Source organism: Pipistrellus hanaki, assembly GCF_964339955.1.
Source record: "Pipistrellus hanaki genome assembly, chromosome: 17".
Taxonomy (NCBI): Eukaryota; Metazoa; Chordata; class Mammalia; order Chiroptera; family Vespertilionidae; genus Pipistrellus; species Pipistrellus hanaki.
The window spans coordinates 21,617,224-21,644,021 of NC_140519.1; the positions used below are offsets into that span (position 1 = coordinate 21,617,224).

General features: G+C 43.1%; 1 protein-coding gene across 12 annotated transcripts in view; it reads left to right on the top strand.

Annotated features, from left to right (window-relative positions):
* ASPH (aspartate beta-hydroxylase) overlaps nucleotides 1-26,798 on the top strand; it is a 156,222-nt gene that overhangs the window by 122,175 nt on the left and 7,249 nt on the right. For all 12 annotated transcript variants that reach the window (XM_084865086.1, XM_084865079.1, XM_084865090.1 and 9 more), the window contains 4 exons: nucleotides 1,648-1,784; nucleotides 8,456-8,554; nucleotides 11,350-11,439; nucleotides 15,663-15,800. In XM_084865086.1, coding sequence (XP_084721212.1) covers nucleotides 1,648-1,784; nucleotides 8,456-8,554; nucleotides 11,350-11,439; nucleotides 15,663-15,800 — 464 coding nt within the window. The remainder of the gene's footprint in view (nucleotides 1-1,647; nucleotides 1,785-8,455; nucleotides 8,555-11,349; nucleotides 11,440-15,662; nucleotides 15,801-26,798) is intronic.

The window sequence follows — 26,798 nt, forward strand, 5'->3', positions numbered from 1 at the left end:
GCAGCTGATTGATGATTCTCTCTCATCGGTGTTTCTAACTCTCTATCCCACTCTCTTCCTCTCTGTAAAAAATCAATAATAATAGCTAGCCCTCTTCCACGGCAGTCTTTCTTAGTCTCCTCCTCTGAATGAGAAGGAGGCTGTGTGAGGAGGGATTGTGGCAGGAGATGTCAGTGAAGGGGATGTAGAGACGAAGTTCACCCCCAGTGGAATAGGGTGCCATGATGCAGAGAGGAAGGGATCTGTGGGGGTAGCAGCAGGAGGGATTTTCACCTTGGGCTTTATACTGATTAATAGGGGAAGTTAAGAAACAGAAGAATGTCTGACATTAGTCTGGGCTGTTGAGGGACAGGAGAGATTCTGAGTCAGACTTGTCAGTGAAGGAATGAATAGCTGAGCAAACCCATCCCAGCAAGGCCAGCATTGGGGAGCCAGCCTCAGACAGATTGGGTGATGTTTTGCGCCCAATATTTTATCTACTAGTGGGGCATCGCTATTGATGGTCCTAAATGCCCGTGGCTAATATTCAGTTTGTGAGCAACTGAGCCCTTTAGGTAATTACATGTGTCATGTAGACTAGTCTTATTTTGCACATTTTTTCATACTCAGCGTGTCTTCCCAACTTCAGCAAGAAGTAATGCCAATTGGCCGCAGAAATTTTAAGTTGCCACCAGGTAGCCTTAAACGTGAATTGAAGCTAGGGTTTCCATGGCTCACGCGTGCGTAGCATCCTGTCGTCCAGCAGAGGGTCCCCTAACACTGGATGATGTTTCCTTTGCTGAGAGCATGGGTCCTCACCTGGAGATGAAGACACTCGTCATTGGAAACAATGTCAGCAGGGTACGGCTGGGCCCCTTCAAGCTCCACACAGGATGCTGGACCTCGAAATCAGTTAGATTTTTAACTTGTTCCCTATTCATAATTTTAAATTTAATTGTAATAAACAAAACAAAACAAAAACTCAGTAAAACTTGATTTTACAGGGAACTGATAACAGAAACTTTCTTAAGACTGAGTTTGATATTAAAAAAAAAGCAAATGTTAATGAATTTAGAAAATAGGAAGGATTTTATTTCTATTGGATTTTTTAAAATTAAATTTATTGGGGGAACATTGGTTAATATGATATAGGTTTCAGATGAGGGTTTCTATGTTATGATATATGGTGATGGGAGAAGATTTGAATTATAATCAGTATTATATTAGGGGTTTTTTTGTTCGTTTTTTAAAATATTTTATTGATTTTTTAAAGAGAGGAAGGGACAGAGATAGAGAGCTAGAAACGTCGATGAGAGACAAACATCGACCAGCTGCCTCCTGCACACCCCCCACCGGAGATGTGCCCGCAACCAATGTACATGCCCTTGACCGGAATCAAACCTGGGACTCTTCAGTCCGCAGACCGATGCTCTACCACTGAGCCAAACCGGCTTCGGCTATATTTAGTTTTTATAGGAGATACTGTTGCAACTGTATAATGAAATCCTAATAGGTATTTAGCCATCTATGTATAAGAGTCGGATTCAAGTTGATATTCTGGCTCCAGTGAATGAATAGCCTGTCTTGATTTTAATCTCACTATAAAAGTGTATGTAATCTGCTTTTATTTCTATTGGATTTTTTTTTTTTCTCTTTCCACCAAATCAGGTCACATGAGAGGCTCTCTTGCTACCCTTCAGAAATTAGTTCAACTATTTCCTGATGACACTTCCTTAAAGAATGACCTCGGAGTGGGTTACCTGCTGATGGGAGATAATGAGAATGCCAAGAAGGTTTATGAAAAGGTAAGCAAGCTGCAATCTTCCATTAACTACATCAAATTATTTTGAACACAATGGTCTAATGTTATTTGTAAATTACATTTAATGCATCCAATCTCTCATTCTCTTTATTTTAAACTTGGGGCCCAGTGCATGAACTCATGCACCTTGAAAGGAACTGTGGGCAGTGAGGCTGCGGTGGGCACAGGAGTAGGTCTCAGCTCATCCTCCGTGCCCCCACCGTGAGCCCCCAATACCCTGTCTGCCGGCAGCCCCACTCCCACCGCCACTGCTCCCAAACAGTGACGGCCCTGCTCCCACCTGCTATCAGCACGGAGCTATTGGGGCCAGCACCAGCAGCAGGTGAGAGCAGGCCCTGCACTGTCAGCGGCTGCTGCCCCGATGAGCAGGAGGAGGTGGAAAAGCCCTCAGGGACAATTGGGGTGGCAGCATTGAACACACTGATGGTGCTGAGCAATCAGAGGCCAGAGCCAGGCACTGGCAACAGGTGTGAGCAGTGGTGCCAGCAGCGGATGTGAGCGGCAGCGCTGGCTGCAGGTGCAAGTGGGACTGGTGCTGGCAGTGGGTGCAAAAGGTGGCTGCTGGCCCTGATTGTCCCTCAGGAGCAGGGGAGGTGGAGAAGCTCTGAAGGGCAATTAGGGCTGACAGCTGCCACTTGCACCTGCTGACCACTGAGTGATCGGGACCAGCACTGGCAGTGGGTGTGAGCAGTGGCTCTGGCAGCGGGTGCATGTGGGGCTGGCGCCAACAGCAGGTGTGAATGCCCAGCGAGACCTTGGCGCACAGAAGCAAAGAATTTTCAGTAACCACCAGAGGCTTACCCCGATGATAAGAACTGGCACCAGCCTTGGTCTGGCACCCCTGCTCACCTGCCCCACCATCCCACCATGGCCGATGCCCACCATCTGCCTGCTGCTGATGCACACCCCTGGTGGTCAGCGCACGTCATAGCAACTGGTTGTTTGGTTGTTCTGCAGTTTGGTCTATTTGCATATTGGGGTTTCTGCAGTTTGGTCTATTTGCATATTAGGGTTTTATATGCATATTAGGGTTTCTGCAGTTTGGTCTATTTGCATATTAGGGATATATATATATATATATATATATATATATATATAAAGTTAAATGGCATGTATTATGATAGGTGACATCTTAGTTTTGTTTTCACATAGTCTTTTTCCCCATGATCAGAAGATCTTAGAGTTTAGTTGACACTTGGTACATCAAAACCTTCAACCTATAATTGTGGTACTTTCAAACTTCATCTTTATTGGTCCACAAACAGCCTTTCTAAAAGTGTGCTCTATGCTGGAAGAGGAACTCAAGTGTTTCGGAAACATGAAAACATACTCTTTTCTTTTTTTCTTTTTCTTTTTTTTCACTAGAAGTCTGGTCTAGAGAAGCTACAGAGCATGAGTTTCTTGGGCATGTAATGCCGGTGGTCTTGATGCAGCATGTAGAGGGGTTCAGAAATCTGGAGAAGGTGCTGTGCATAAATTAAAGAGTCCAGAGATGAAACATAATTTTGAAAGGCATTTGGGGGCCAGAATAGCTTGGCTAAAGAAATCAAGTTCTCCTTGTTTCAGGACCCCTTGCTTTTTATTAACACAAATTGTCCTAAGGCAAGGTAAATAAACACTTAGAAGGCCAGAGGTTAGTACACAAATCCACTGTCAGATTATCAGGTTTGGGAGAAACTGCCTTTGGCTGTTCAGATGTTTGGCCAGTAGGAGGCAATAACATGTAGATTAAGATGCCCTCAGCTGTCTGGCAGCAAGCAATCATTTTATGCATCCTTTTCAGGTTTGGAGAAATGCCATCAGCCACCTCCAGATGATTCAGCTCTGCTGGCATACTGGAATTGGCTTCTGGTAGGCATGGGGAGTAAATGACTCACCTCTCAGAGGGCCACTGACTCTGTTTATTTAGCAGTGATGCCTATGAAAGGATTTCTACCTTGTAATGGCCGTTTTTATAAATAACCTCTAGGTCACAAGTAACTGTAAAATCTAGAAAACTGTGACTCCTCCCAGCAATCAGGGAGTTCACTTGGTTTAGAGTAAACAGGATCCCAAACAAGCTCAGAAGCCGGGGAAAGTTAATGTCTCGGTAAGAGAGGAAAACACATCTGTCTATGGGTGTCCAGCTGTTGCTTTTGACATCAAAAGGCTGCTCTTCAGGGATGGTCAGTAGGATTTCTTCTGTTTGTAAAATGCTGGCAAGTTCAATGCAGTGAGTTCAGCCCCAGTCTGGGGACTGTCCACTCATAAAGGGGTGCTTTCTTCCTTTTATTGCTGTCAATGCTTCATTGAAAATAATTGAATTTCAGAGCTATTGTCTTTTCATCCTTATAATTGTTTTCTATCTGAGAGGACATAAATAAGACCTTTGTTTTTTATAGCATCTTGAGTATCTACAAAAAGTGGATTGATCCTGCATCCACTAATATACCTGGTCCACATCATTAAAACATGTACATCCATGTGGGGCATTGTATTTGTGAATGGCCTAAACATGACACTGAGTGTCATGCAAACTGTGGCTCAATGAGGCACATGCAGCCCTTTGGCCCCTTTAGTGTGGCTCTTTCACAAAATATCACGGCCTGGGCGAGTCTATTTTGAAGAAATGGTGTTAGAAGAAGTTTAAGTTTAAAAAATTTGGCTCTCAAAAGAAATTTCAATCGTTGTATTGTTGATATTTGGCTCTGTTGACTGAGTTTGCCGACCACTGGGTTAGGGGATGCATGCTCTATCTCAAAGATTCAGAATTGTATGAATGTAAGAATTGTCAAACTATATCCAATATGCCCATTGTTCTGCCACTGCCAGCAGCCATTATATAAGATGGAATTATAGAATTCATTCCTCCTTCCCTACCTCCCTCCCTTCTTTTTTACATTCCTCCCTCCCTCTTTACATTCCTCCCTCCCTCCCTTCTTTCCTTCCTAAAATCATGATCAAGTATTGGTTGAGTTCTAAGCACATGTGAAGTTAAGTCAGTATCTGAAAACATACCAGTTTCTCTCACCCGCTATGAATTTGTCCTTCCTTACCTTTTAAAAATCTTTTGAATACATTCACTTTTTTTTTTACTTGCTACTAAGTCTGATACTTAAACATTTTACTTCATCTTGAAAAAAATAAAATCTCCCTGCTGTTGTTTATACATTTGAAATCATAATCCCATCTGAATAAGCACAACAGGATGCAGAAGGTCTAACTGTAGTTGTCTAATACAATTGAGTGGGATCCTTTTTAAAGACATATTAATAGACTGAAAAATACATGTGCGGTTTGCCTTTTATTTCTTCTTTCACTCCAGAGTTAATAAGCTGTGTCTAATGGATTCTCTTTCCTTAACCACAGTTTATCCTGATACGTTATGGCACAGTCTAAGATCATTTCCAGAAAAGTGATAGTGTAATTTTCTATTTTTTGCATGTCGATTTTTATCTTTGAGTAAATTTATTCTTTTTCCTTTTCTGGGTTTTTGTTGCACTTAGTTTCAACAAAGACCAACTTTAAAATGGTTAGATCTAGGTTGTTCACACCTACAGCTCTTGGAGGTGCTCCTATGTCTCCTTCCTCTCTCAATGTCACCCCAATAACCCCCTAAATTCTTCTTCATGCTTTGCTTAATCAATTCCTCTTTATGGAAGCTGCCACAGCAGCCTGGGAAATGGTGGCTAGTGGTACAAACATAGCATATCCTTATGGGTCCACAATCCGGTTCTCAATCACTAATTCCTCTTTACTTTCTGAGTATCTTTCAAATCCTCTCCATTTTAAACAGATTTATCCTGTCCAGGCCTGACTCCCCTGCTTTCATTCACACCAGTCACAGATCTGACCATCCATCCTCGGCTTAACTCTTTAGTGGTTCCCATTGCCCAAGCAGTGGTCTTGTTTAATATTCCAGTGTAAAATATTCAAGTAGCCCTCACCGGTTTGGCTCAGTGGATAGAGTGTTGGCCTATGGGCTGAAGGGTCTCAGGTTCGATTCTGGTCAAAGGCATATGCCCAGGTTGCGGGCTCGATCCCCAGTGTGGGACGTGCAGGGGGCAGCTGATCAGTGATTCTCTCTCATGATTGATGTTACTATCTCTCTCCCTTCCTCTCTGAAATAAATTTTAAAAATATTCAAGCAAATACCTGCAAAATGCATGTTCATAGACTGATTTATCATGGACATTGTAAAAGCTACTCCAAAATACGTTTTAATGTGTTGGTATTTTAAAATTTTTTGTTTACTGCCAAAAATATTTTTATTCTCCCCGAAAAAAATATATATTTCAGTAATATCAGTGTGTAATGCTATTATGATTATATGACTTTTAAATTTCTGGTAATGTCATGCAGAGTTTGTACTGTGACTAGAAATGGCAGCTATACCATTTTGGGTGTGTGTGTGTGTGTGTGTGTGTGTGTGTGTGTGTGTGAAACAGAGAGAATTTGTGTTATATTGTTAGTATTAACATCAGTGTGGCATTCTTAGAGATCTTCTAAAGCCACTTGTCCTTTTCTGAGAGTTTGTTGATTGCAGCTGGATAATACAGCCTGCACATCCCTCATGCACCGCGTGTGAACTGCAGCGAGCACAGAGGGTGATCACAGCGAAGCAAGCAGGGAGGCGGCCCCTGGTTGCCTGACGGCCAGCCTCCCCTCTTGGTCGCATGTGTATCAGTGGGACGTGGGACTCTCTGCCATGCAAATGAGGGAAGAGCCCTGGAGCCTGCTGCATACTACATGTTACACTTCAAAGACAGTCAAACAGAAGCATTTTAAATTTCTGCTCCCCGGGAGATTATCTTGGTCATGTAACTAAACAGGAGCTTTTGTTTCGTGTGTGTGTGTGTGTGTGTGTGTGTGTGTGTGTGTGTTTTAGCAGAGCTTTTGTGATCTGCCTTCTGCCCTCTATCCCCCATACTCCCTTTCCGTAATGAACTCCTATTCAACCCTACACACCTTTCAGATGTGGCCCAGCCACACCCACCCCAGAGTGATCTAGGTGCCCCTCTGCTGTACTCCCTGCATGCCTCATGCCTATCACTATAGTCACACTCACCACATCGCACTGCCATTGTCTGCTTATGGGTCCGTCTCCCTGCCCGACTGGGAGCTCCCTGATAAAGCGAGTGTATCTCGTTTATGTGTATATGTCTGGGGCCTAGAAGAGGTCTGTGTGTTCGACAATGTCCAGTAAAGGAGTACCTTTGCTAATTACTTGAGATGACAGCTCTGTGTCTAGAGCAAGCAGAAATGTCATCTGTGTAGCTGTACTTCGTATAATAATCCCTTCAGAGTTATGCTACTGGAAACACGATCGGCCTCCATCAGGTTCAATTCCAGGGGCATTTGTTGAGCTCTTCCTCAGCATCCAGCCTGGTCACAGGTGCTGGGAAGTGCAGCCGCAGAGCCTGCTTTCAGAGCCCTCGTTGGGGAGGAAAGCAGCATGCACCCATCCGCTCAGTCAGTGCAGACTTACTTCTTCACAACCTGCCATGTGCCCGGCACTGTTCTAAGCACTGGGGATCGGCAGTGAGTGTAACAGACACAATCCCTGTACTGCTTATTTCTTAGTCGGGGAAATAAATAATAAGTCAATGGAGATAAGCGCTACAAATAAAGAGGAGTCCAGATAAGGAGTTAGAAAGTGACTAGTGATGGGGGGAGGGGTCTGTTTTATATCTGGTGGTTGGGCGCAGGCTTCACTGAGATGGTAACCTTTTATCAAGGCTTTCACTTTTGCTCCATAAATTAGTTTGTTTAAGCAGCTCCCCGAGTTGAATGTTATCATTTTGATTTCTCACTGCTGATTTTTATTTAGAGGCATTTTGCATAATTAATTGTAATCATAATAAATGCATAAGACAAACTGTAATATGATTTATTTTAAATATTTACCTAGATTTTATCACAGAATATTGAATTTGTTCACCTCTTTATTCTCAGTCCTTAAAAATGGCTAGACCTTAGCCTGACCCTTAGCCTGACAGGTGTGGCTCAGCTGTTGAGCGTTGACCTATGAATCAGGAGGTCATGGTTCGATTCCAGGTCAGGGTGTATGCCCAGGTTGAGGGCTTGACCCCCAATGGGGAAGCAAGCAGGAGGCAGCCGATCAATGAGTCTCTGTCATCATTGATGTTTCTATCTCTTCCTTACTCTTTGGGAAAAAAAAAAATGTTTTTTAGAAAATGGCTAGACCTTCAAGAAATTTACATTGAATCAGTGGATCATGATACATTACAAATGCAAACCAAGTTTTCTGTTAAGGTAATGTATAAGGCATGTATGTAAAGAAGTGTATAATCATTCAGAGTTGACTTTAAGATAGCAAATGTAGTTTTTCTTGATTACTAAAAATATATTGAAGTCATAACAATTGACAGATGTTTTGCTCATTTGCATTGTTAAAGTAACACTCTTAACAGTCGTTGCCTTTTCATATTTATTCCTTCATTTTTCAAGAACTAATGTGTGGGTGTGAAAACATTGAGTTGAGAGGAAATGAGGCCATTTAAGCTTAATATATTGCAATGAAACTAAACACTAGTGTTTTAAAGCTGTAACGTCATGATCCAAAGTAGAGCAAAGCTAATTAGAATGTGTTTTGACAGTCATTTGTAGAATTTGTTGTCAATCACAGTGGCTTCTTTTTCTCTTTGAGTTTAGGTTCTGAAAGTGGCACCAAATGATGGCTTCGCTAAAGTGCATTACGGGTTTATCCTGAAGGCCCAGAACAAGATTGCAGAAAGCATTCCCTATTTGAAGGTAACTATCCCTGCCCTTGCCTTTGGTTCATTTTCCAATGGTTCTGAGTCAATCTTTGTACATCAATTGGCATGCACTGCTGAGTCTTTTCATGGTGAAAATATACATCTTCTGACCTACATTTGATACTAGGTCAGAAGATGTATATTCTTAGGCCAATGTGGACCTTCACCAGGAATGAGAGTATCAAATGTAGAAACACCAACTGTCTAAGCAGAGACTCTCTGGAAAAGACTTTTATGAAGACATTTCTAAAACTGAGGTCATTATTAGTTTGTTTTGAAACTTTAAAGGTAGACCAAAGTTACTGACATAATATTTTAAAATACGGGCAATGAATTAAATTAGGGGTGTCGAACTCAATCAGAGAAGGGGCCAAAATCTAAAATCCAGCCTAAATCGTGGGCCGAATGGTTTACTGAACAGTCATAAACTGACAATGTCATAAACTGACAGCGGAGTGCAGTGATGACAGCGCGGTGCGGGCCACATTGCAAGGCCTGGCGGGCTGGATTTGGCCTGCGGGCCTTGTGTTTGACATATGTGAATTAAATGATTGAAACTAGTTTGAATAGGGCCCGGGACAGCTCATACAAAGTGAGGTAAAAAATGCACCCTGAAGAGGTCAAACTCCAAAAAGCCTGGTAGCAGAATACTCAGATTAAGCTATGCTGTCGTTTTTCTCTATCATATCCAGTTGCATCTTGGTCAACTGGCTCAAATCACATTTGGTCTAGCTCAGGGCTACCGGTGAATCTGTCACCACAGGGGACATGCCCTCTGTATTCCATTCTAGTAGCCAATGGCCACACGTGGCGACTGAGTACCTGAAATGTGGCGGGTGTGACTGAAGAATTGAAATTTTAATTTTAATTAATGTTAAATTAAATAATGACATGAGCCAGCAGCAGCTGCCATATTGGACAGGTAGCTGATTGAATGTCAGTGAATTTTTTTTTTTTTTTTAAGTAGCAGTATATTATACTTTTATGATCTCTTTCTTTCACAGGGCTTAAATCAGAGGTACCAAGTAGCAGCCCACTGATCGCAAATAGCTTGCACGTTATATTTGGCCAACATAACTCTTATTAAAATAATTTTAATTGCTTGCCTGTGTTGAGAATCTGCACATTTTATATAATTATGCAGACTTCTGGTTTCTCAAAAAGGTCATATCTGGCTCACATCCCAGCACGGGAGTGAGGTGGGCGTGCACCCCGCAATCTGTCTTGACTGTCACTGGGCCTCTGCAGACTTTTCCATCCCCTGCCACGACTCTGTGGGCATGTGTGTTTCTCTGACTTAAGGTGTTTTCTTAGGTTTCCTTAGACACAGGAAAGGCCTAGCAGGACTCTCCCTGCTTCAACAATGATGAGATATGGGGGGCAGGGTGCTCCATTAACAACTGAGGTCATTGATTGGAGTGTCTATCCGTCCAGAACCCTGATCACAACTCTGCTTCTCTCGTTTGTTGCAGCTACTTCTCAACATTATGCAAATAAAATTGCTTTCCAGGACAATGGACTTCTTGTGACAAAGCCTCAAAGATGCAGATTTTTAAAAGGAAATCCTTGATATTGAATATTTTTTTTTACCTTTGTCCTTTTTTATTTTTTAAAGTTTATTTTCTTGCTTTAGTATTTTCTGTTTTTTTTTTTATAAGTCTCAATGTCAGTCCTTATGGGGGAGATGGAGATAGATATCAGCTAAGTGTTTTATAATAAGACTTGTTTAATAACAGTTACATTCTCAGAGATTCCAATTAGCTTTAATCCTATCAAATGTTTTACAAAATACTAGAGACGTGGTGCACGAAACTCGTGCATGGGTGTGTGTGTGTGTGTGTGTGTGTGTGTGTGTGTGTGTATGTGTGTCCCTCAGCCCAGCCTGCACCCCCTCCAATCTGGGACCCCTCAAGGGATGTCCAACTGCCCATTTAGGCCCAATCCTCACAATTCAGGACTGCTGGCTCCTAACTACTTGCCTACCTGCCTGCCTGATTGCCCCTAACCACTCTGCCTGCCAGCCTGATCATCCCCTAACCACTCCTCTGCCTTCCTGGTTGCCCCCAACTGCCCTCCCCTGCAGGCCTAGTCACCCCTAACTGCCCTCCCCTGCAGGCCTGGTCCCCCCCAGCTTCCCTCCCTTGCAGGCCTGGTCCCTCCCAATTGCCCTCCCCTGCTGGCCTGATCGACCATAACTGCCCTCCCCTGCCGGCCATCTTGTGGCGGCCATTATGTGTCCACAATGGGGCAGCCATCGTGTGTGTTGTAGTGACAATCAATTTGCATACTACTCTTTTATCAGATAGAATTTTGTTAAAAGGTGAGGAGAGCGCATTTGTTTGGAGAGAGAAAAACATTACTTGCAGTTGGGCCTCTGTCACTTCAGACATATGAGTAACAAAACATGTTGGTTCAGGCATTTTTAAACAAGCCTCTAAATGACAAATGTTTAGATTTGGAAAACCAAATAAATGTGTTAGTACCTGGCCAGAGAAATTATGTGGGATACTGAAATATGATCACATCCACAGAGACAATTCACAAAGCAATGGTGCTAATTTTATGGGCTAATCTGTTAATTGATGATGAATGTATTGTTAAAGTTTAACTTTTATTAAACCTTCTTTTGGTTTTGCATTGTAAATATTGACTGGTAATCTAATTGCCAAACTTTAATGTTGAGATGAATTTGTCTGGTTCTTCGATTTTCAACTGGTATATAAAGATTAAGTAAATCAATGAATTGACTGTGGTATTCTTCCATAAATGCTAACATTGTCTTTTCTACAGGAAGGAATAGAATCTGGGGATCCTGGCACTGATGATGGACGATTTTATTTTCACCTGGGGGATGCCATGCAGAGGGTTGGGAACAAGGAGGTAATGTATTTATGAATGTTTTTATTCTAAAAGAGGACGGAGTAGGGGTAAATTATTTCTAAGACAGTTATACTTTTTTAGCATAATTTTTTGAAAGTGATAATTTAAGCTTTTTTGAAACAACCCAACAACTCTTACTTTATCCTCTAAAGAATTTTTGGGCATTGGCTTCTGTAGTTTCTTTCAAGAAAGTATCTGAGTGAATAATCATAAGAGTGGTCTCTAAATAGGGCTGTGTGTGTGTGTGGGCGCACCTATGTGTATATCTGTGTATGTATAAAATGGTAGACATTTGCCTTGAAAAATGTTTTCAAAATATGAAATAGGTATCCTTGAAATTGTTTAAGTATTTTAAAAATATTTTAACAGTTTGCTTAGATTTGTTTTTATTTGGGAACTTAAAAAGTGGTTATTTCAGAATGACGTCTTTATTCAACTGATTCCTAAGCTCCCTGAACCCCAGGGTTAATTACCTTGAGAAATATTTAATACCAAGTTTAAGATGACACACCTGTAGGAAGAGTAATAACAAGTACTGACTCAAAAAATGTAGTAGCTGAAACTAGTTACATATTTTCTTTGTGGCTGTTAACATTTTCTGAGTCGGCTTCTTTAAACACAACATTAGGTCATTAGTCATGATATGTAAATTTCAAAACACTCCCAATCAACCCACAATGGTTTACAGGACATTGCTGGGAGGTGAAACCCACCTCCGGGTAAGTGCTGCACCATCACACGGCTCTAGACTGGGCTCTCCTTAGAGCCGTGGATAAAAGGATGAAGTGAGTCTCTGAATTAGAAATAAAGGGAGAAAAAATTACTGACTAGCAGTCACTTTTGTGTTCCTTCGTTCTTTTAGATGTAGATGCCTGCTACCTCCTTTGAATGAGAGGGATAAGAAAGACTTTGCTGCAATATCTAACACCGGATAAATGTTCATGTTTGATTTCTATAAATGTAATTATTCTCACTGATTAATTATCTTTGAACATCTCAGGGTCCAGGACAAAGAAAGATAGATCAAAGAAGTCTATGATTTCTTCTCACATCTTAGATGAAAATAGCCCTTACTTCAAGGGCCAAGCACTCACAGCTGAATACCTGTTAGGGGGTTGGGATTTGAACTTAGAGACTGTTGTTCTATCCGCTTACTTATTATTAATATGCACAGAACAGCACAGTTCTTGAATTTTAGAAGTTCACAAGGACTCTCCTTACAGTGGAATGAAAGCAAGTGGAATGTAGAAGCCCCATGTTAGTATATTCATTTTTTTAAAAAAAATATTGATTTCAGAGAGGAAGGAAGAGGGAGAAAAAGAGAGAATTATTAATTGGATGCTTCTTGCACACCCCACACTGAGGATGGCGCCTGCAATCCGGTCATGTGCCCTGACCGGGAATTGAACCATGACCTCCTGGTTCATAGGGTAGCACTCAACCACTGAGCCACACCGGTCAGGCACAGCCCCATGTTAATACATTCTTGATGTTAGGTATTGAACCAGTGAATTGACTGTCATGCTCTGAGTTTGCCCATTAGCAAGCAGTTGTCTTCATGTTCTCTGCTTGGAGCTCAGCTCCAGGCCCCGCGAGAGAAGCAGACCTACAGCCTCAGTGCTGCAGAGCCTGCTATAAGGCTGCTTTTGAAGAAGGTTTTCCTAGTGGTTCCGTATGGATAGGAGTGGGAGGAGACAGACCATGATGGTCTCAGCAATTCACACTCAGCTGTTCCCAGTATTTCCATAACTCCCAGATCCCCATCCCAGCTCTCCTCTCCCACTCCAAGTCCAGATCTGTACGTCTGTTGCCCGCTTAATGCCACCACACCATGTCACAGAGACAACTCTCTTATCTTCCTCTAACCCATTTTCCTTCCTGAATTCCATCTCTCATTTGATGAGATTCCTGACTCCCCAGGATCTGGACTTGAATCAGCTCTAGCTCCTCCTCCTCTGAGAGACCTCCCATCCAGACAGGCCGGGATCTGAGAGCTAGCTTCCTGGCGTCTGGCGCCTGTGTCACCTTCCCTCTTGCTCAGTCCGTGCTGTCTGTTGTCACCTTCCATGTAGCGATGGCGGTGAGAACCTGGCTGCTGTTTCTTGCTTTAGACTTAACTTGCATTGTATGCTCAAACACCCCCAGTGCAAAAGAAAAACCAGTCCGATTGCTAAGCAATGGCGTTCAGGGTCCTCCACAGGCAGGGTGCAGCCAATTGTTCGCACCACAAGTGTGTCTCCCAGGCCCCACTGTGCACAGAGCCCCAGGCATAGTGGACTCTGGCCGGGGCCACGTAAGACATAGCCTGTTCCCTAGGTGTGGCCTGGGGTTTTCTGAGTTGGAATCATTTGACATGTAATTTCTGTCATGGTGTGTGTGTGTGTGTGTGTGTGTGTGTGTGTGTGTGTGAGAGAGAGAGAGAGAGAGAGACCAACCATACGTGACAATAATTTGAAGTATAGAAAACACATTTATTTAGAAGGTACTCTATTTCAGTATTCTTGGTAAGAAGTATAAAAGGGAAACAGTAAAGAGGACATTTTCAATGGATTCTAACTTGATTTTCTTGCAAATTCTTATTGAAAAGTAGTTTAGATGTGTTTGTGTTTTTTCCCCTCTTGCTGAATTCATTGGGTCCTCTATGTAATTGAAGATGATTTTACCTTCGTTGAAAATATCATTGAAGAGTAGCTGTGTAGGACATTGTTCGGAGCTGTGGGTTCTAGTTCAAGATTGTAGCCTTTTTAAGCCTCAGCTTTACCATTTGTAAATGGTAGATACTTCACAGTTCTTGGAATGATCAACTGCTGATCACACATAAAAGCAAGTAAACTGAAAAGAATTACTGAAAATATGACGTGGTACTGCTATCACCCTTGATTTTCCTAGCGAAAGAATTTTCAAAGTATGAATTTTAAGACATAAAAGTCACTGTAGTTAACACGTAAAGTATATCTGGAGTTTTATGAACATCTTTATCTGCTTGGTATTAAAAGGTGGTGTGTAATTGATTAAAATGTGCATTGGAAATCACTCTTTAAAAGTAATCATTAGATCAGATTTGCAATAAGGGAGGGGTTACTATTGATAGGGCACTAGATTGTCCTCTGCCCTAAGACAACGGGTGTGTCCTGGCCCTGGGGGAGCCTGCGGGGAGGGCCTCCAGAGAGCATATGGCCGGGCATTGTCTGAAGGAGACACATGAAGCAGCGCAGTCTGCAGCCAACTGTCCCTGGAAAGGCTGGTCTTCTTGGAGGCCAGTCATATCATGTTACAGCTAGCCTAAAGCCACAGATGTTATCCTTAGGGGGGAGGGGGGGCGCGGGTGCGGGGAGGAGGGAGGGAAGGGAACAAAAATCCCCCTTTTAAAAAATCTATTATGGGCTATCACTATATTAATGCCAACTCAGAATACAATTTCCATTTGTCTATGTAATTTTTAAAAGATACCTTTATATATATATAAATATATATATTGAGTTTTAGAGAGGGAGAGAGAGAGAGAGAGAGAGAAACATCAATGATGAGAGAGAATCATTGATTGGCTGCCTCCTGCACACCCCACACTGGGGATGGAGCCCACAACCTGGGCACGTGCCCTGACTGAGAATCGAACTGTGACCTCCTGGTTCACAGGCCAACGCTCAACCACTGAGCCACACCAGCCTGGCTTGTCTAATTAATTTAATGGAGGATTTACACTGTTACCTTAGGTGGCCTTCCTGAATGTGGACACAGATAGAAAAACACATGTGAAAAGAGGGACTCTCAATTTAAAATTCTCATGCAGTAAATGCAGATATCTTTGAAGAAATGATCAAGATCGCAACTCTTTTAAAAGGAAACTCAAACACAGAATTTAAGAGATAAAACGTAGACTATATAGTCTACATCAGTGTCCAAAATTGTTTATTACTCAACAAATAAGTCCTAGACTCTACTGAACACTGAGGGAGACCCTAGTGCACGCGGCACGAATCCTGTGTTAAAACACCACACAGCCTCGACAGAAAATAAAATCACCCATTCCCTTGTCCTCATGGGTCATAACCAGAGATCCAGTACAAGAACAGTTCTCACCAGTGTAACTTACTTGGGCATGCCTGACTAGCAAGCTCTTTATTTCACTGTCACAAAGCAATACTTGGTTATTGGTGACTTTAATTTTAAAATTAGTAAAAATGCCTCCTTTGCAGTTCATTTTTTTTTTTCTGTTCTTTCAGGCGTATAGGTGGTACGAGCTTGGGCACCAGAGGGGCCATTTTGCATCCGTTTGGCAGCGCTCGCTCTACAACGTGGACGGACTGAAAGCCCAGCCGTGGTGGACCCCGAGAGAAACAGGCTACACGGAGCTGGTGAAGGTGAGTGTTGACTCAGACTGTCTGCTTCCTCCTCACAGCCAGGATGCTTCCCGTGGAAAAGAATGTCAGGGCAGAGAGAGAGTTTATATCCGGTGACATTAGCCGAAGGTTTAGTGGAGATGGTGAAAGAAATTTTTCTTAAAGAGCAGTTCTCACACATTTTGGCTTCAGTACTCCCTCATACTCGTAAAACTTGTGCAATCTTTAGATAAATGTTTTACATTTTTCCAGTTTTTGTTTGTTTTCGAGAATGTCTTGAATAAAATGTGTCTATGAGGCTTTAGTGATGAATGTAGTCTACTTGGGGGAAAAAGAAAGGTTGCAATGTGCTCTCCATGTAACTTATGTTGTATAAGTCTTACCTGACCATGGTTACTCTGTATTTCACTGTAAAAACACACTTCATGCCGAAACCGGTTTGGCTCAGTGGATAGAGTGTCAGGCTGCGGACTGAAAGGTCCCAGGTTCGATTCCAGTCAAGGGCATGTACATTGGTTGCAGGTACATCCGTGGTAGGGGGTGTGCAGGAGGCAGCTGGTTGATGGTTCTCTCTCATCGATGTTTCTAACTCTCTATCCCTCTCCCTTCCCCTCTGTGAAAAATCAAAATATATTTTTAAAAAACCACACTAGATAATCATCATAAACAAATTGTCACCCATAATAATTATCATAATCCAGTGTAAAGTCATCTGCCATCAGTTAGCCTCTGAATACCTTATGCATCAGAAGAGCATGGTGTGGTGACAGCGAATGCAGATTGCTTTAAACTTGTTCTATTTCTAAAGCAGACACAGTACAGGGAAAACAGCGCCCCTGATGCATGTACTGCCTTTAGCATTATCGGCAATTCTTTCCTTTGTAAAAGTCCATCCTCTCTAGGATTATATCACACTGGGCGCTTCTGGTTCTCTCCCAGCAAGTCTTTTTCTCTTGGTCTCTTTGTAAGTCTCTTTCTCTACTGTAGCTTTTAGGATGCTTTCAAGTTCAAGTAACGGAAACACAGCATGACCCTGGCTCACACCAGGAGGAATCGGATTGGCTCCTAGGAAGGAGGCCTACGGTAGGCAGACCTGGGGCTGTGTAATTGGGGAAGGTTTTCCTGCCTGTACGCCTCCTCTGCGGTCAGCTTTGTCCTAGAGCCAGCTTTCTCCAGGATGGCTGCCAGCAGCATCTAGAATTGGGGCGGACTAGGAAAATTGGAAAGGATTTGGGGGCTTCTTGACATTGTTCAGCACCACACCAGCCCTACATGGCCTTCTAGAAACCTCCAAGCAGACCCTGTTCTCTTGTTCATAACCATGTCCCATGGGTACTCACAGTTGTAAGGGAGTCTGAGAACCCAAGTAGCTGGCAACAGGCTGAGGTCAGAAGCTTCCAGCAGGAGAAAGACTGTCCCTGTCCTTCCAGCAGGGAGCAAAAGCCTTTCCCTTCTGTCTAATGGAGTCAACTGAAGTCACATTTCCGTCCTGGATGAATTATTGGCAAGGGGCTGTGAGATTTTCCTTCAAACAATTGATCAACCCCTTACTCCTCTACAGTCAGTGGATTATCTTCAGGAGGGTGGATATCTGAACTAAAGCAGGGTTCTGTGAGGAAGGAGGAAGAGGCACAATGGATGCTTGGAAGGTGACCAAGCATTAGGTGCTCTTGCTGACCCCACGTGCTCTCAGATCCGAACGTGGATCCTCACCCAGGTGTGAACATCTTAAAGTGGAAACCTTCTAAATCTGGTAGCCACCATGCTTTGGCCCAAATCCTTTTAGGGATTATCACCCCCATTCAGGCTTTTCTGTGACAGTTAACTGCCATGGATGGTACATTTTCCTTTAAATTATCCTCATGGTGTGTTCCAGGGAGACGTAGAGGGCCATTTTCTTGAAGGCATGGGACAATGTTAGTAAAAGTCATCATTTGTTTTCCACTTTTGTTGATTGTCATTGTTGCCCCTTATTGTGTACTTTGCCATTTGGTGGTGGTGGTGGTGGTGGTGGTGGTGGTGGTGGTGGTGGTGGTGATGGTGGTAGTGGTGGTAGTGGTGGTAGTGGTGGTGGTGGTGGTGGTGGTGGTGGTGAGAGACTATGCAACTCAAAGGAAAATATTTAGAGAAAAATATTCCACTCCAGTTTTTTCTTGTAGGTCTGTGTTCCTTAAAATTTAACAGGTGGTTGTCCAAATCACAAATATCAGACCCCTCAGTGCCTTGGGGATATTTAACATAGAGAAATTGAAACAAAAATGGATTAATGTCTTTGTTAGGATATAAATAGGAAAGAGAAAAGAAATCTCCTCTCCTGGGGGGAAAAAAGCCATCCTACCATAAGAAAGCTGCTCTTCCTTTTTCTGAGATTATCCTTTGATCCGCCTCATTCGGAGGTGAATTTAGTTGCATGCATAGAAAGAACATAGCAAATGCAACAGCCAGGAGCAACAGGAAACCAGTATTTAAAGCATCCCTTTAGTGTTCGTTTCTCCTGCTACCTGACTCTGTCCTCCCTTCTTCCCTGGGGACAAGGAACATCCTGGCATCCTTTGAGTGTTTGGGTGTTTCAGAACAGCTGCTCAGATATAAACAGATCGCACGCAGATAATCCTTTCTTTCCTCATATTGTAGTTATATTTCAGTGAGAGGAGGGCCCAGCGATATTTTGCTGATGGTGTGGCACAGTACTTAAGAATGATTGATTAGAAAGATAAGGCTCTCTGTCATGTTCCTTCAGACTGGAGCTTTTCCTAAGAGATCTGTTGTGTATGAATAACGTCATCTGGGCAAAGGAAAAAAAGGAAGACATCCAGTAATGACATTAGTGGTTCAACATTTCTAGCGGTGTAATTAAATATCTGAATGTTTTCACTGAACTGCTTTTGAGATGAAATGGATTGAGAAAGAAGTAAAAATGTCAGATTTACAGTGGAATTAAGCTGTAAAATGAGAGGATTTGTGATTTTTATGGAAAAGTGTTAGGAATGAGGCCGAGCTGGAAGCGGTGCCTTAAGATCAGCTAATAGCATAATCCTATTTTTGTGATTCAAAGCTTAAGCTTTTGGGAAACCAATGATACCGTCACTGAAAACGACATCCTCACCAGGGGAGTTGAGAGAACTCGGGGAATCTGCTGGTTGTAGGATTTAAAGGAGGACTCTTTGAACTGGGGTCTACAGTTAGAAGCATGTTCGTTTTGTTCTCAGCTCTGACACCTTGGGCAAGTCATTTCACCCATCGAAGCAAAGTCTTGTTTCTTTTATCTTTAAGTTCCAAATAACATCCTCTGCTTTTACTCTCCTTTGAGCTTTTGGTAAGGCTCAAAACGAAAACAAAATGCAACAAAAGCCCACCGTCAAGGGTGTGCCTGTGTGTGTTTGAATGTAAGAGTAGACACTGCTAAGGTTTTAGGACTGGACTGCATGTGATGCCATGTATAGCACTAGCAAAAGGAAAAAATATTATCTATTCTTTGAATTATTCCAAACTATAAGAGGTTGTTTTCTTTCTCAAAGTGAAATGGGTAGGTTTTCAGTATTTGTGAATGTGGGGGAGAAATATACTAAAAATTGGCTTTATTTGTGGCTTTCTTTGGGAACTCACAGCACAGTGTTTGATACTTTAGGACCGTGGTTGGCAAACTGCAGCTCGAGAGCCACATGCGACTCTTTGGCCCTTTGAGTGTGTCTCTTCCACAAAATGCCTGGGAGAGTTTATTTTGAAGAAGTGGCATTAGAAGAAGTTTAAGTTTAAAAAAATTGGCTCTCAAAAGAAATGTCAATCGTTGTACTGTTGATATTTGGCTCTGTTGACTCATGAGTTTGCCGACCACTGCTTTAGGACAATTGCAAGCTGTACCTGTAGGTTGGTACTGCATTTGCAGTTCCAAGTTTTTGAATGAGTAGATCATGACCTATGACTTACTGCACATACACACAGATCGGTGTCGTAACCACACACATACACGTATGTTATCGGTGGCAGTGGGGTTCTTGGGGGTACTGCTTGAATAAAAATTTCCGGAGGCCACTCCAGGAGGGTCACATACTGTGGAAAGCTTGGTTTCTGTGGAATTCATCCCCTGAGTTTCCAAGGTCCCATTCTCCTTTGTCCCACCCATAGTGCCTTCATCAGGGCTAACATCAAAGCCAGTGTCGAGATTTACACTCCATGTTGGAGCAGAGGCCAATCCAGCATCAGGCTGGCTCAGTTGGTGTTCCTAGCTGCAGTCCACATGGCCATGGAGGAACTCAGGCAAGTGCAAAACAAGGGAACCACCACAGAGAAAACGCCTTTGTCTTGGGGATTATGCATTCCCAAATGGTCATGGGCTTGTAGTGGCCCTGCCCCTCTGGCCAGTGGTCTCTGTTCCCAGGTTTGACTGACAGGCATCCTACCTATGTCCTCCCGACTTTGCTGAGCATGCACTGTCTCCCCTTTGGTGCACCCCTCCCCCCAGTGCTTTGCAGGGAATGGAATGGAGCTTCCATTGAAAGTGTAAAGAAGCATCTTCCTGGTGAAGCTGCCCAAATGGCCATGCTCGTAATGACTGGCCTTCCCTTTGCTCCGTTCCTGTGATTAATAACTAGCTCATTACAGTGGTGTCACATACATGTTATAGGTCATCGCTGATCTGTTTATCAGGTGACATATTTAGCGTGTACACAGAAAGCCTCCCCATCAGCTTAGCCCCTTCGCTTTGGGGGGTTTGCTCCTAGCTGTAGCTCCCTCAGGATGTAGCTCAGCTCGTTGTTCACAGTAGGTAAAGCCACGCAGAGACCTGGTCTCTCCTTTTACCTTCCTCCAACTGACATTATTGGCCACTGTCCCTGCCAGTTTGGGCTACCGTCTGAGGACTGTGGATCTCCTTTGCTGTCTGCATCCCAGACATGTTCCTCCTGGCAACCTGGACTGTCTTGTCTCCTTTATCCTAGAACCATGGTTGGCAAGCCATGGCTCGAGAGCCACATGCGGCTCTTTGGCCCCTTGAGTGTGGCTCTTCCACAAAAGACCACGGCCTGGGCCAGTCTATTTTGAAGAAGTGGCATTGGAAGAAGTTTTTAAAAAAAAATTTGGCTCTTCAAAGAAATTTCAATCATTGTACTTTGGATATTTGGCTCTGTTGACTAATGAGTTTGCCGACCAGTGCTCTAAGGTGTTCCTACTTCCCGGCCAGAGAACAAGTGCGGGCGGCTGGCTCCTTTGTCCTAGCAAGCCCTGAATAAATAGCCTGCGCCTTTCCTTTTGGTTGGTCTTTATTTCCACGATAACAAATGTCCGATGTTTTCCTTTGTCAACTTGGAAAACAGGAAATCTGATTAAAATGCATTAGAACCAGCAACACATTGCTGCGTTAATGCTGCTAATTTCCCAGGAGATTTTATTAAACTTATTGCAGAGAGAATGTGCTGCGTGGGCATTAGACTCACGATTGTATTTGCTCCAATTTCCTACCTTCAGCTCGGTGCTCTGGGGGTGCCCACCCCCGGTTTCTTTATAAGAGGAACATACTGCTCCCCTGTCTTATCTTCACTGTGCTAACGTACAGGCATGCTTTGGCTAAGATTCAAGTAAGCCGATTTTATCTCCAAAAGAAATCAGATAAATTCCCAAACTAATTAACTGTAGCAAGCTCGTTCTCACACAGTTAAGTAAAATGTGGTATACATTCTCCTAAAGCACCTTTGTTATCAATTCCTTCTCACTCCAATTTAATGCCTAACCTGTGCCTTTTCTTAATTTAGAGTCAGAACCTTTCAGAGTCCATACATCTCTGGGACTTTTCCAATGCCAGCGTCAGAGTTTTCAGGCTTTAACAGGCTTTTTCTTAACAGCTAATCACCCGGTTACTTGCCCAATCCTGTGTGGGTGAACCTGAGTTTTAAGAGTTCTTGTATTATGTTTTGCCCACATGTGAAAGGCATAGCTTTTTTCTGCCTTTGTCCATGCCTCTATTTCATGCTGCCCCTCTAAAATTCTTCTCACTCATTCCCGCGTTGATGTGAATTTATCTCCGATCCCCTCCATCTGCTGTTTGCTTTCTTAGCTGGAACTAGTTCTAACCTGATTCTGCATTAGTGCTATAGGCTGTGTCCCCCCGCCCTCTCCCCAATTCGTATGTTGAAGCCTTAGTCCCCCCAGACCTCGGAATGTTGACTGCACTGGAGACAGGGCCTTTGGAGAGGCGGTTAAGTTAAAATGAGCCTGTTAGGATGGGCCCTAATGCAATGTGACTAGTGTTCTCATAAGAAAAGGAAATTTGGACACACAGGAGGGTGTGTGAGGGCATAGTGAGAAGGTGGCCATCTGCAGGTCAGGGAGAGAGGGCTCAAAAGAAACCAAACCCGCCAACCCCGTTGAGCTTGGACTTGCAGCCTCCAGAACTGAGGGACTATTCGCCACCTGTGGTTGGAGTCACGCAGGCCGGCTGTGGAATGTTCTGGCAACCCTAGCAAACTCATTCCATCCAGGAGTGATTTTCCTTAGCAACTCCCCTGACTTAGCAATCTGCAACCTTTACTACCTGCCTCAGCAAAAATGTTTGTTTCCCTACCTAGGAGAAAATATTTAAAGCTCCGTGAGATCAATTTCCATATTGAAGGGACTGCTGAGTTTCTAGCATTTACATTAAAGCATGTTGCCATAGAATCTCAGGAAACCAGAAATAAAAAGATCTTAAATCTTCACCATCATCATCATCATAGCTATAATTACATACAGCAAACGTAGTTGTAAGCACATTTAATCTTCTTGGAGACTCTTAAGGGAACTAGTAGCATTTTACCCTCTTGATAAATGAGGAACCTAAGGCACAGAGTGGTTAAGTAACTTGCCCAATATCACACAGCTAGTTACGTGGCAAGAGTCAGATTTCATATCCAGGCTGTCTGGCTCTAAATTTTACACCTCCAAACATTACACTGTACTAAAAGTTATAATGCAATGGAGCGATGCTTGCAAAATTCTACAAAGAAGTTATTTACTGCCTAGAATTCTGCACATGGCCAGGCCTTCAAACAAGTGTACAACTAGCTTCAGAAATTCAGTTTTATCTGTGGTGTGTTCTTTCTCAGCAATGTCTAGCATTCACTTATTAGGGAGCCCGAAACCAGGCAGAGGCCAAGGACAGTTGTCCAGCAAGCCCAGACAGCAACCTGTTCAGAGGAAAACAAAGCAGATGGCTACTAGCGGGCTCTCTGCAAAAAAAAAAAAAAAAAAAAAAAAAAAAAGAGAGAGAGAGAGAGGGAGAGAGAGAGAGAGAAAGAAAAATAATAGCTTATAGGATGTTTTTGGCAAAGGGGAGAATAGTGTTGAGATTTTCTCGCACTCCTTCATTGCTGTAAAGAAGGAAGATGCTAAGTGCATTAGAAAATTAAGCCAAAGAAAAGAGAGCATGTGAAATGAGGTGTAATCATTACAACTCAAATGTGAATGATAACCTCATTGTCAAAGTTGTATAAAACCTGAGTGTGAATTTACCCAGATGTTTGAACGATGTGCGGATGCAACCTTATTGCACAATGAAGACAGGGGAAAGAAGACATCTTGTTGTTAACTCGCTGCAGGAAATAGCTGGGATTGAACTCGGGCCTAGGGAAGAGATGGGTAAGAGACTGCTGCCTCCATTATAAGACCTACAGTAGTATTTGACTTTTAAAATATATATATTTTTCTTCGTTGTGGTGGGGGACTTCTGGTGAGAACCAGAAAACCTACTAGACACATTTAAAAATAGCTGTGAGCACTAAAAGAAAGTGTATGTTTTAATCCAATGAAAATAGTAAAATAAATCCTATATAATAAAAAGCTAATATGCAAATCAACCGAACTACCAGTTGCTATGATGCACACGGACCATCAGGGGGCAGATGCTCAATGCAGGAGCTGCCCCCTGGTGGTCAGTGTGCTCCCACAGGGGGGTGCCATTCAGCCAGAAGCCCTGAGCCAAGCTCACGGCTGGTGAGGGCAGCAGTGGTGGCAGGAGCCTCTCCTGCCTCCGTGCCAGTGCTAAGGATGTTGGTCTGACAGCTTAGGGCACAGGCTGGGCTGAGGGACCCCCTACCCACAAGTGCACAAATTTCTTGCACCAGGCCTCTAGTAGTTAAATAACAATTAGTGTGGGTTTAATGTGCTTCTCTAAAGACTTTCTGCATGAAATCAGTTTTAGAAAAAGGCTTTAAAATAGGACTTAATCTAATTTTTAAAAATGTTTTATTGATTTTTAGAGAGGCAGGGACAGGTAGAGAGAGATGGCAACATCAGTAATGAAAGAGCATCATTGATAGGCTGCCTCCTGCATGCCCCCTACTGGGGATTGAGCCCTCAACTTGGGCATATGCTCTGATGACGAATCAACTGTGACCTCCTGTGTCAGAGGTCGATGCTCAACCACTGAGCCACACCGGCCCAGGCAGGAGATAATCTAATTTGGTATAAAAGAGAAACAGGTACCATTCAAGAGGGATGAGCAGAATATCAGCCAAGTGCCCTGAACTGGATAGAGGGTTTGGATTAAAGAGAGCTGGAGTGTATTGTGGGACTAATGAGGCTTGAAACTAGGAAATCCATTTGTGGGTGACTGGAGTGCCAAATACAGCTGAGGTTTAACTCAACAGGCAAGTGCTGATGATGGGTTTATGGAGGCATGTGGCACTGTGAAAGCAATCAGTTCTGATTTCTGAAGTCTTTGTGGTGTAGCCACAAGAAGGAATGTGAGTTAGAAGCTATTCATTTCTGGGCCACCAACTCAAAGGCCAACCCTACCCATGTCTCTCTTCAGTTTCATGAAATGGGTGAATTTAGGATCAAGGAAGTAATATTTCATATGAGTCCTTTAACAATGTAGGCATCCTTCAAATTCCTGATGGAATTGCCTAAAAAATGGAAATTTTTGCCATCTCAGGAAACAGAATATAACTATAGAGAAAATGTGTATTCTCTCTCTCTCTCTCTCTCTCTCTCTCTCTCTCTCTCTCTCTCTCACACACACACACACACACACACACACACACACACACACTCCCCTATAACTATGTGATTCTATACAATGTGGTTTTTTGGTTTGTGCTTAAAAATAACTACCAGGTCCCATCCCAGATTTCTCCCTAATACCCTTAAAGACACCCTGCTGTGTCTTTCCAAAGTTGAAAAGCATCCCCTAGTGAGCGATTTTCAATCTTTTTCATCTCCTGGCACACATAGACTACTAAAATTCTGCAACACACACACACACACACACACACACACACACACACAAATATACAATTTTGATCCATTCACACCCAACAATAGTTCTTGTGTTGACTGTTGTCATTTTTTATTTATTTTTTATTTTACAATCTAAGGAAAAATAAGTTAGGCATTGCATTCTAGAAATTCTTGTGGTGCACTTGGTTGAAAATTACTGCCATAGTGTAGTTATTACTTTGGTAGAAAAATGTTTGTGTGGACCACGTAAGAGATCATGATTACTATCTTTTTGATGTTCATTATTTCATCAGGTTTACTAGGTGTGTTACTGCTTAGCCTGTTTTTTTTCCAGCTGTCAGAAACGTGAACCCCCTTGGTCAGCCCGGTGTCCTGTTGGGAGCACTCTGTTCCCCAAGGACCACCCTCACAAAGACCTGTGCCTCACAGGTGCCAGCAACCCACTGCAGAGGAGCTGGCAGGAGCTGTCAATCACCCTCGTGCCCCAGAGGGGAGCAGGGTCCCCAGGGCCACTGCCGCCTCTCCTCCCCTCCCGCAGGTGCCTTAGAACAGCCGAGGGGCGTGGAGGCAGCGGACGCTTTCTGGCCGCTGGACTGTGAGATGTCCACTCCAAGAGCTACCCCTTCATTCCTGAAAGGGAAAGTGGTCACTAGATTAACGAGGATCCTTCATTGTAACATTGTCTGACACAGGACTGAGCCTGAAAAAAAGTGGGGAGTGGCTGTTTTGTAATGGGAATCAGAAACTGTGCGCTGCCGGAATTGGTTTGGCACAGTGGATAGAGCATCGGCCTGCGGACTGAAAGGTCCCAGGTTCAATTCCGGTCAAGGGCATGTACCTTGGTTGTGGGCACATTCCCAATAGGGGGTGTGCAAGAGGCACCTGATGGATGATTCTCTCTCATCGATGTTTCTAACTCTCTATCGCTCTCTCTTCCTCTCTGTAAAAAAAATCAATAAAATTATATTAAAAAAGAAGAAAAACCCAAACCTGTGTGCTGCCCGATCCCTACTGAATAGGTCCTCAGCCTCACAGCGCAGGTGGCACCGGTGTCCTATGTGTGGCCAGGGGATAGAAAATCGTGTTTTTATAGAATCATTACTGCTCCTGGAAAAGGACCTCAGCTACGCCTCCCTGAGACACAGAGGAGGTGAGGGGGAGCAGGAATGGCATGTCACATACAAAAGCAGCTTGCTCCTCCGTAGCATTTCAAACTTTTTATATAGAGTGATGCAGTCACTTTCACATTTCCCCCTGGGGCTTTGTGCCCTATTTTAGGAACAAAAGATAGGCTCCTTCCAAAGATGCCTCGAAAATTTGCTTTCAGAAGAAGTGAAAGAAACTTCTAAAATACCAGGCAAGAGGATGGGAAGGTGCCAAAAATACTCTTGTGGAAAGTCATTCCCTGTGTTAGCGAGGTAGTTCTCCTCTCACATGAATCTAACAGATTTATCTGGCAAGGGGAACGAGGCACGTAGCGGCAGGGACTGCTGGTGATTTGAATGTTTTATAGAAGATGTAAATATCTGGGCTGCGTTTTTTTCTTCTTTCCCTTTCTGTAATCTTAATCTTAGCATCCTTGAGAAAACCACCTTATTCTCTCACTTTGAGGACCTGCCAAAGTGAGGACTTTTGAGTGTGTCTGTATTGAAATTAAATCTTGGACTTGCTACTTATGAATTACCTACCTGGGATTAAAGTGGTATTGGAGTTATTTATGGGTAGGTGACCAGAACAAAGTGGGTGAGGAGGATGGGTGGGTTTCACAGAAACAGAAGTAAAAGTTTGGTGCAGTTATTATGAAAAACA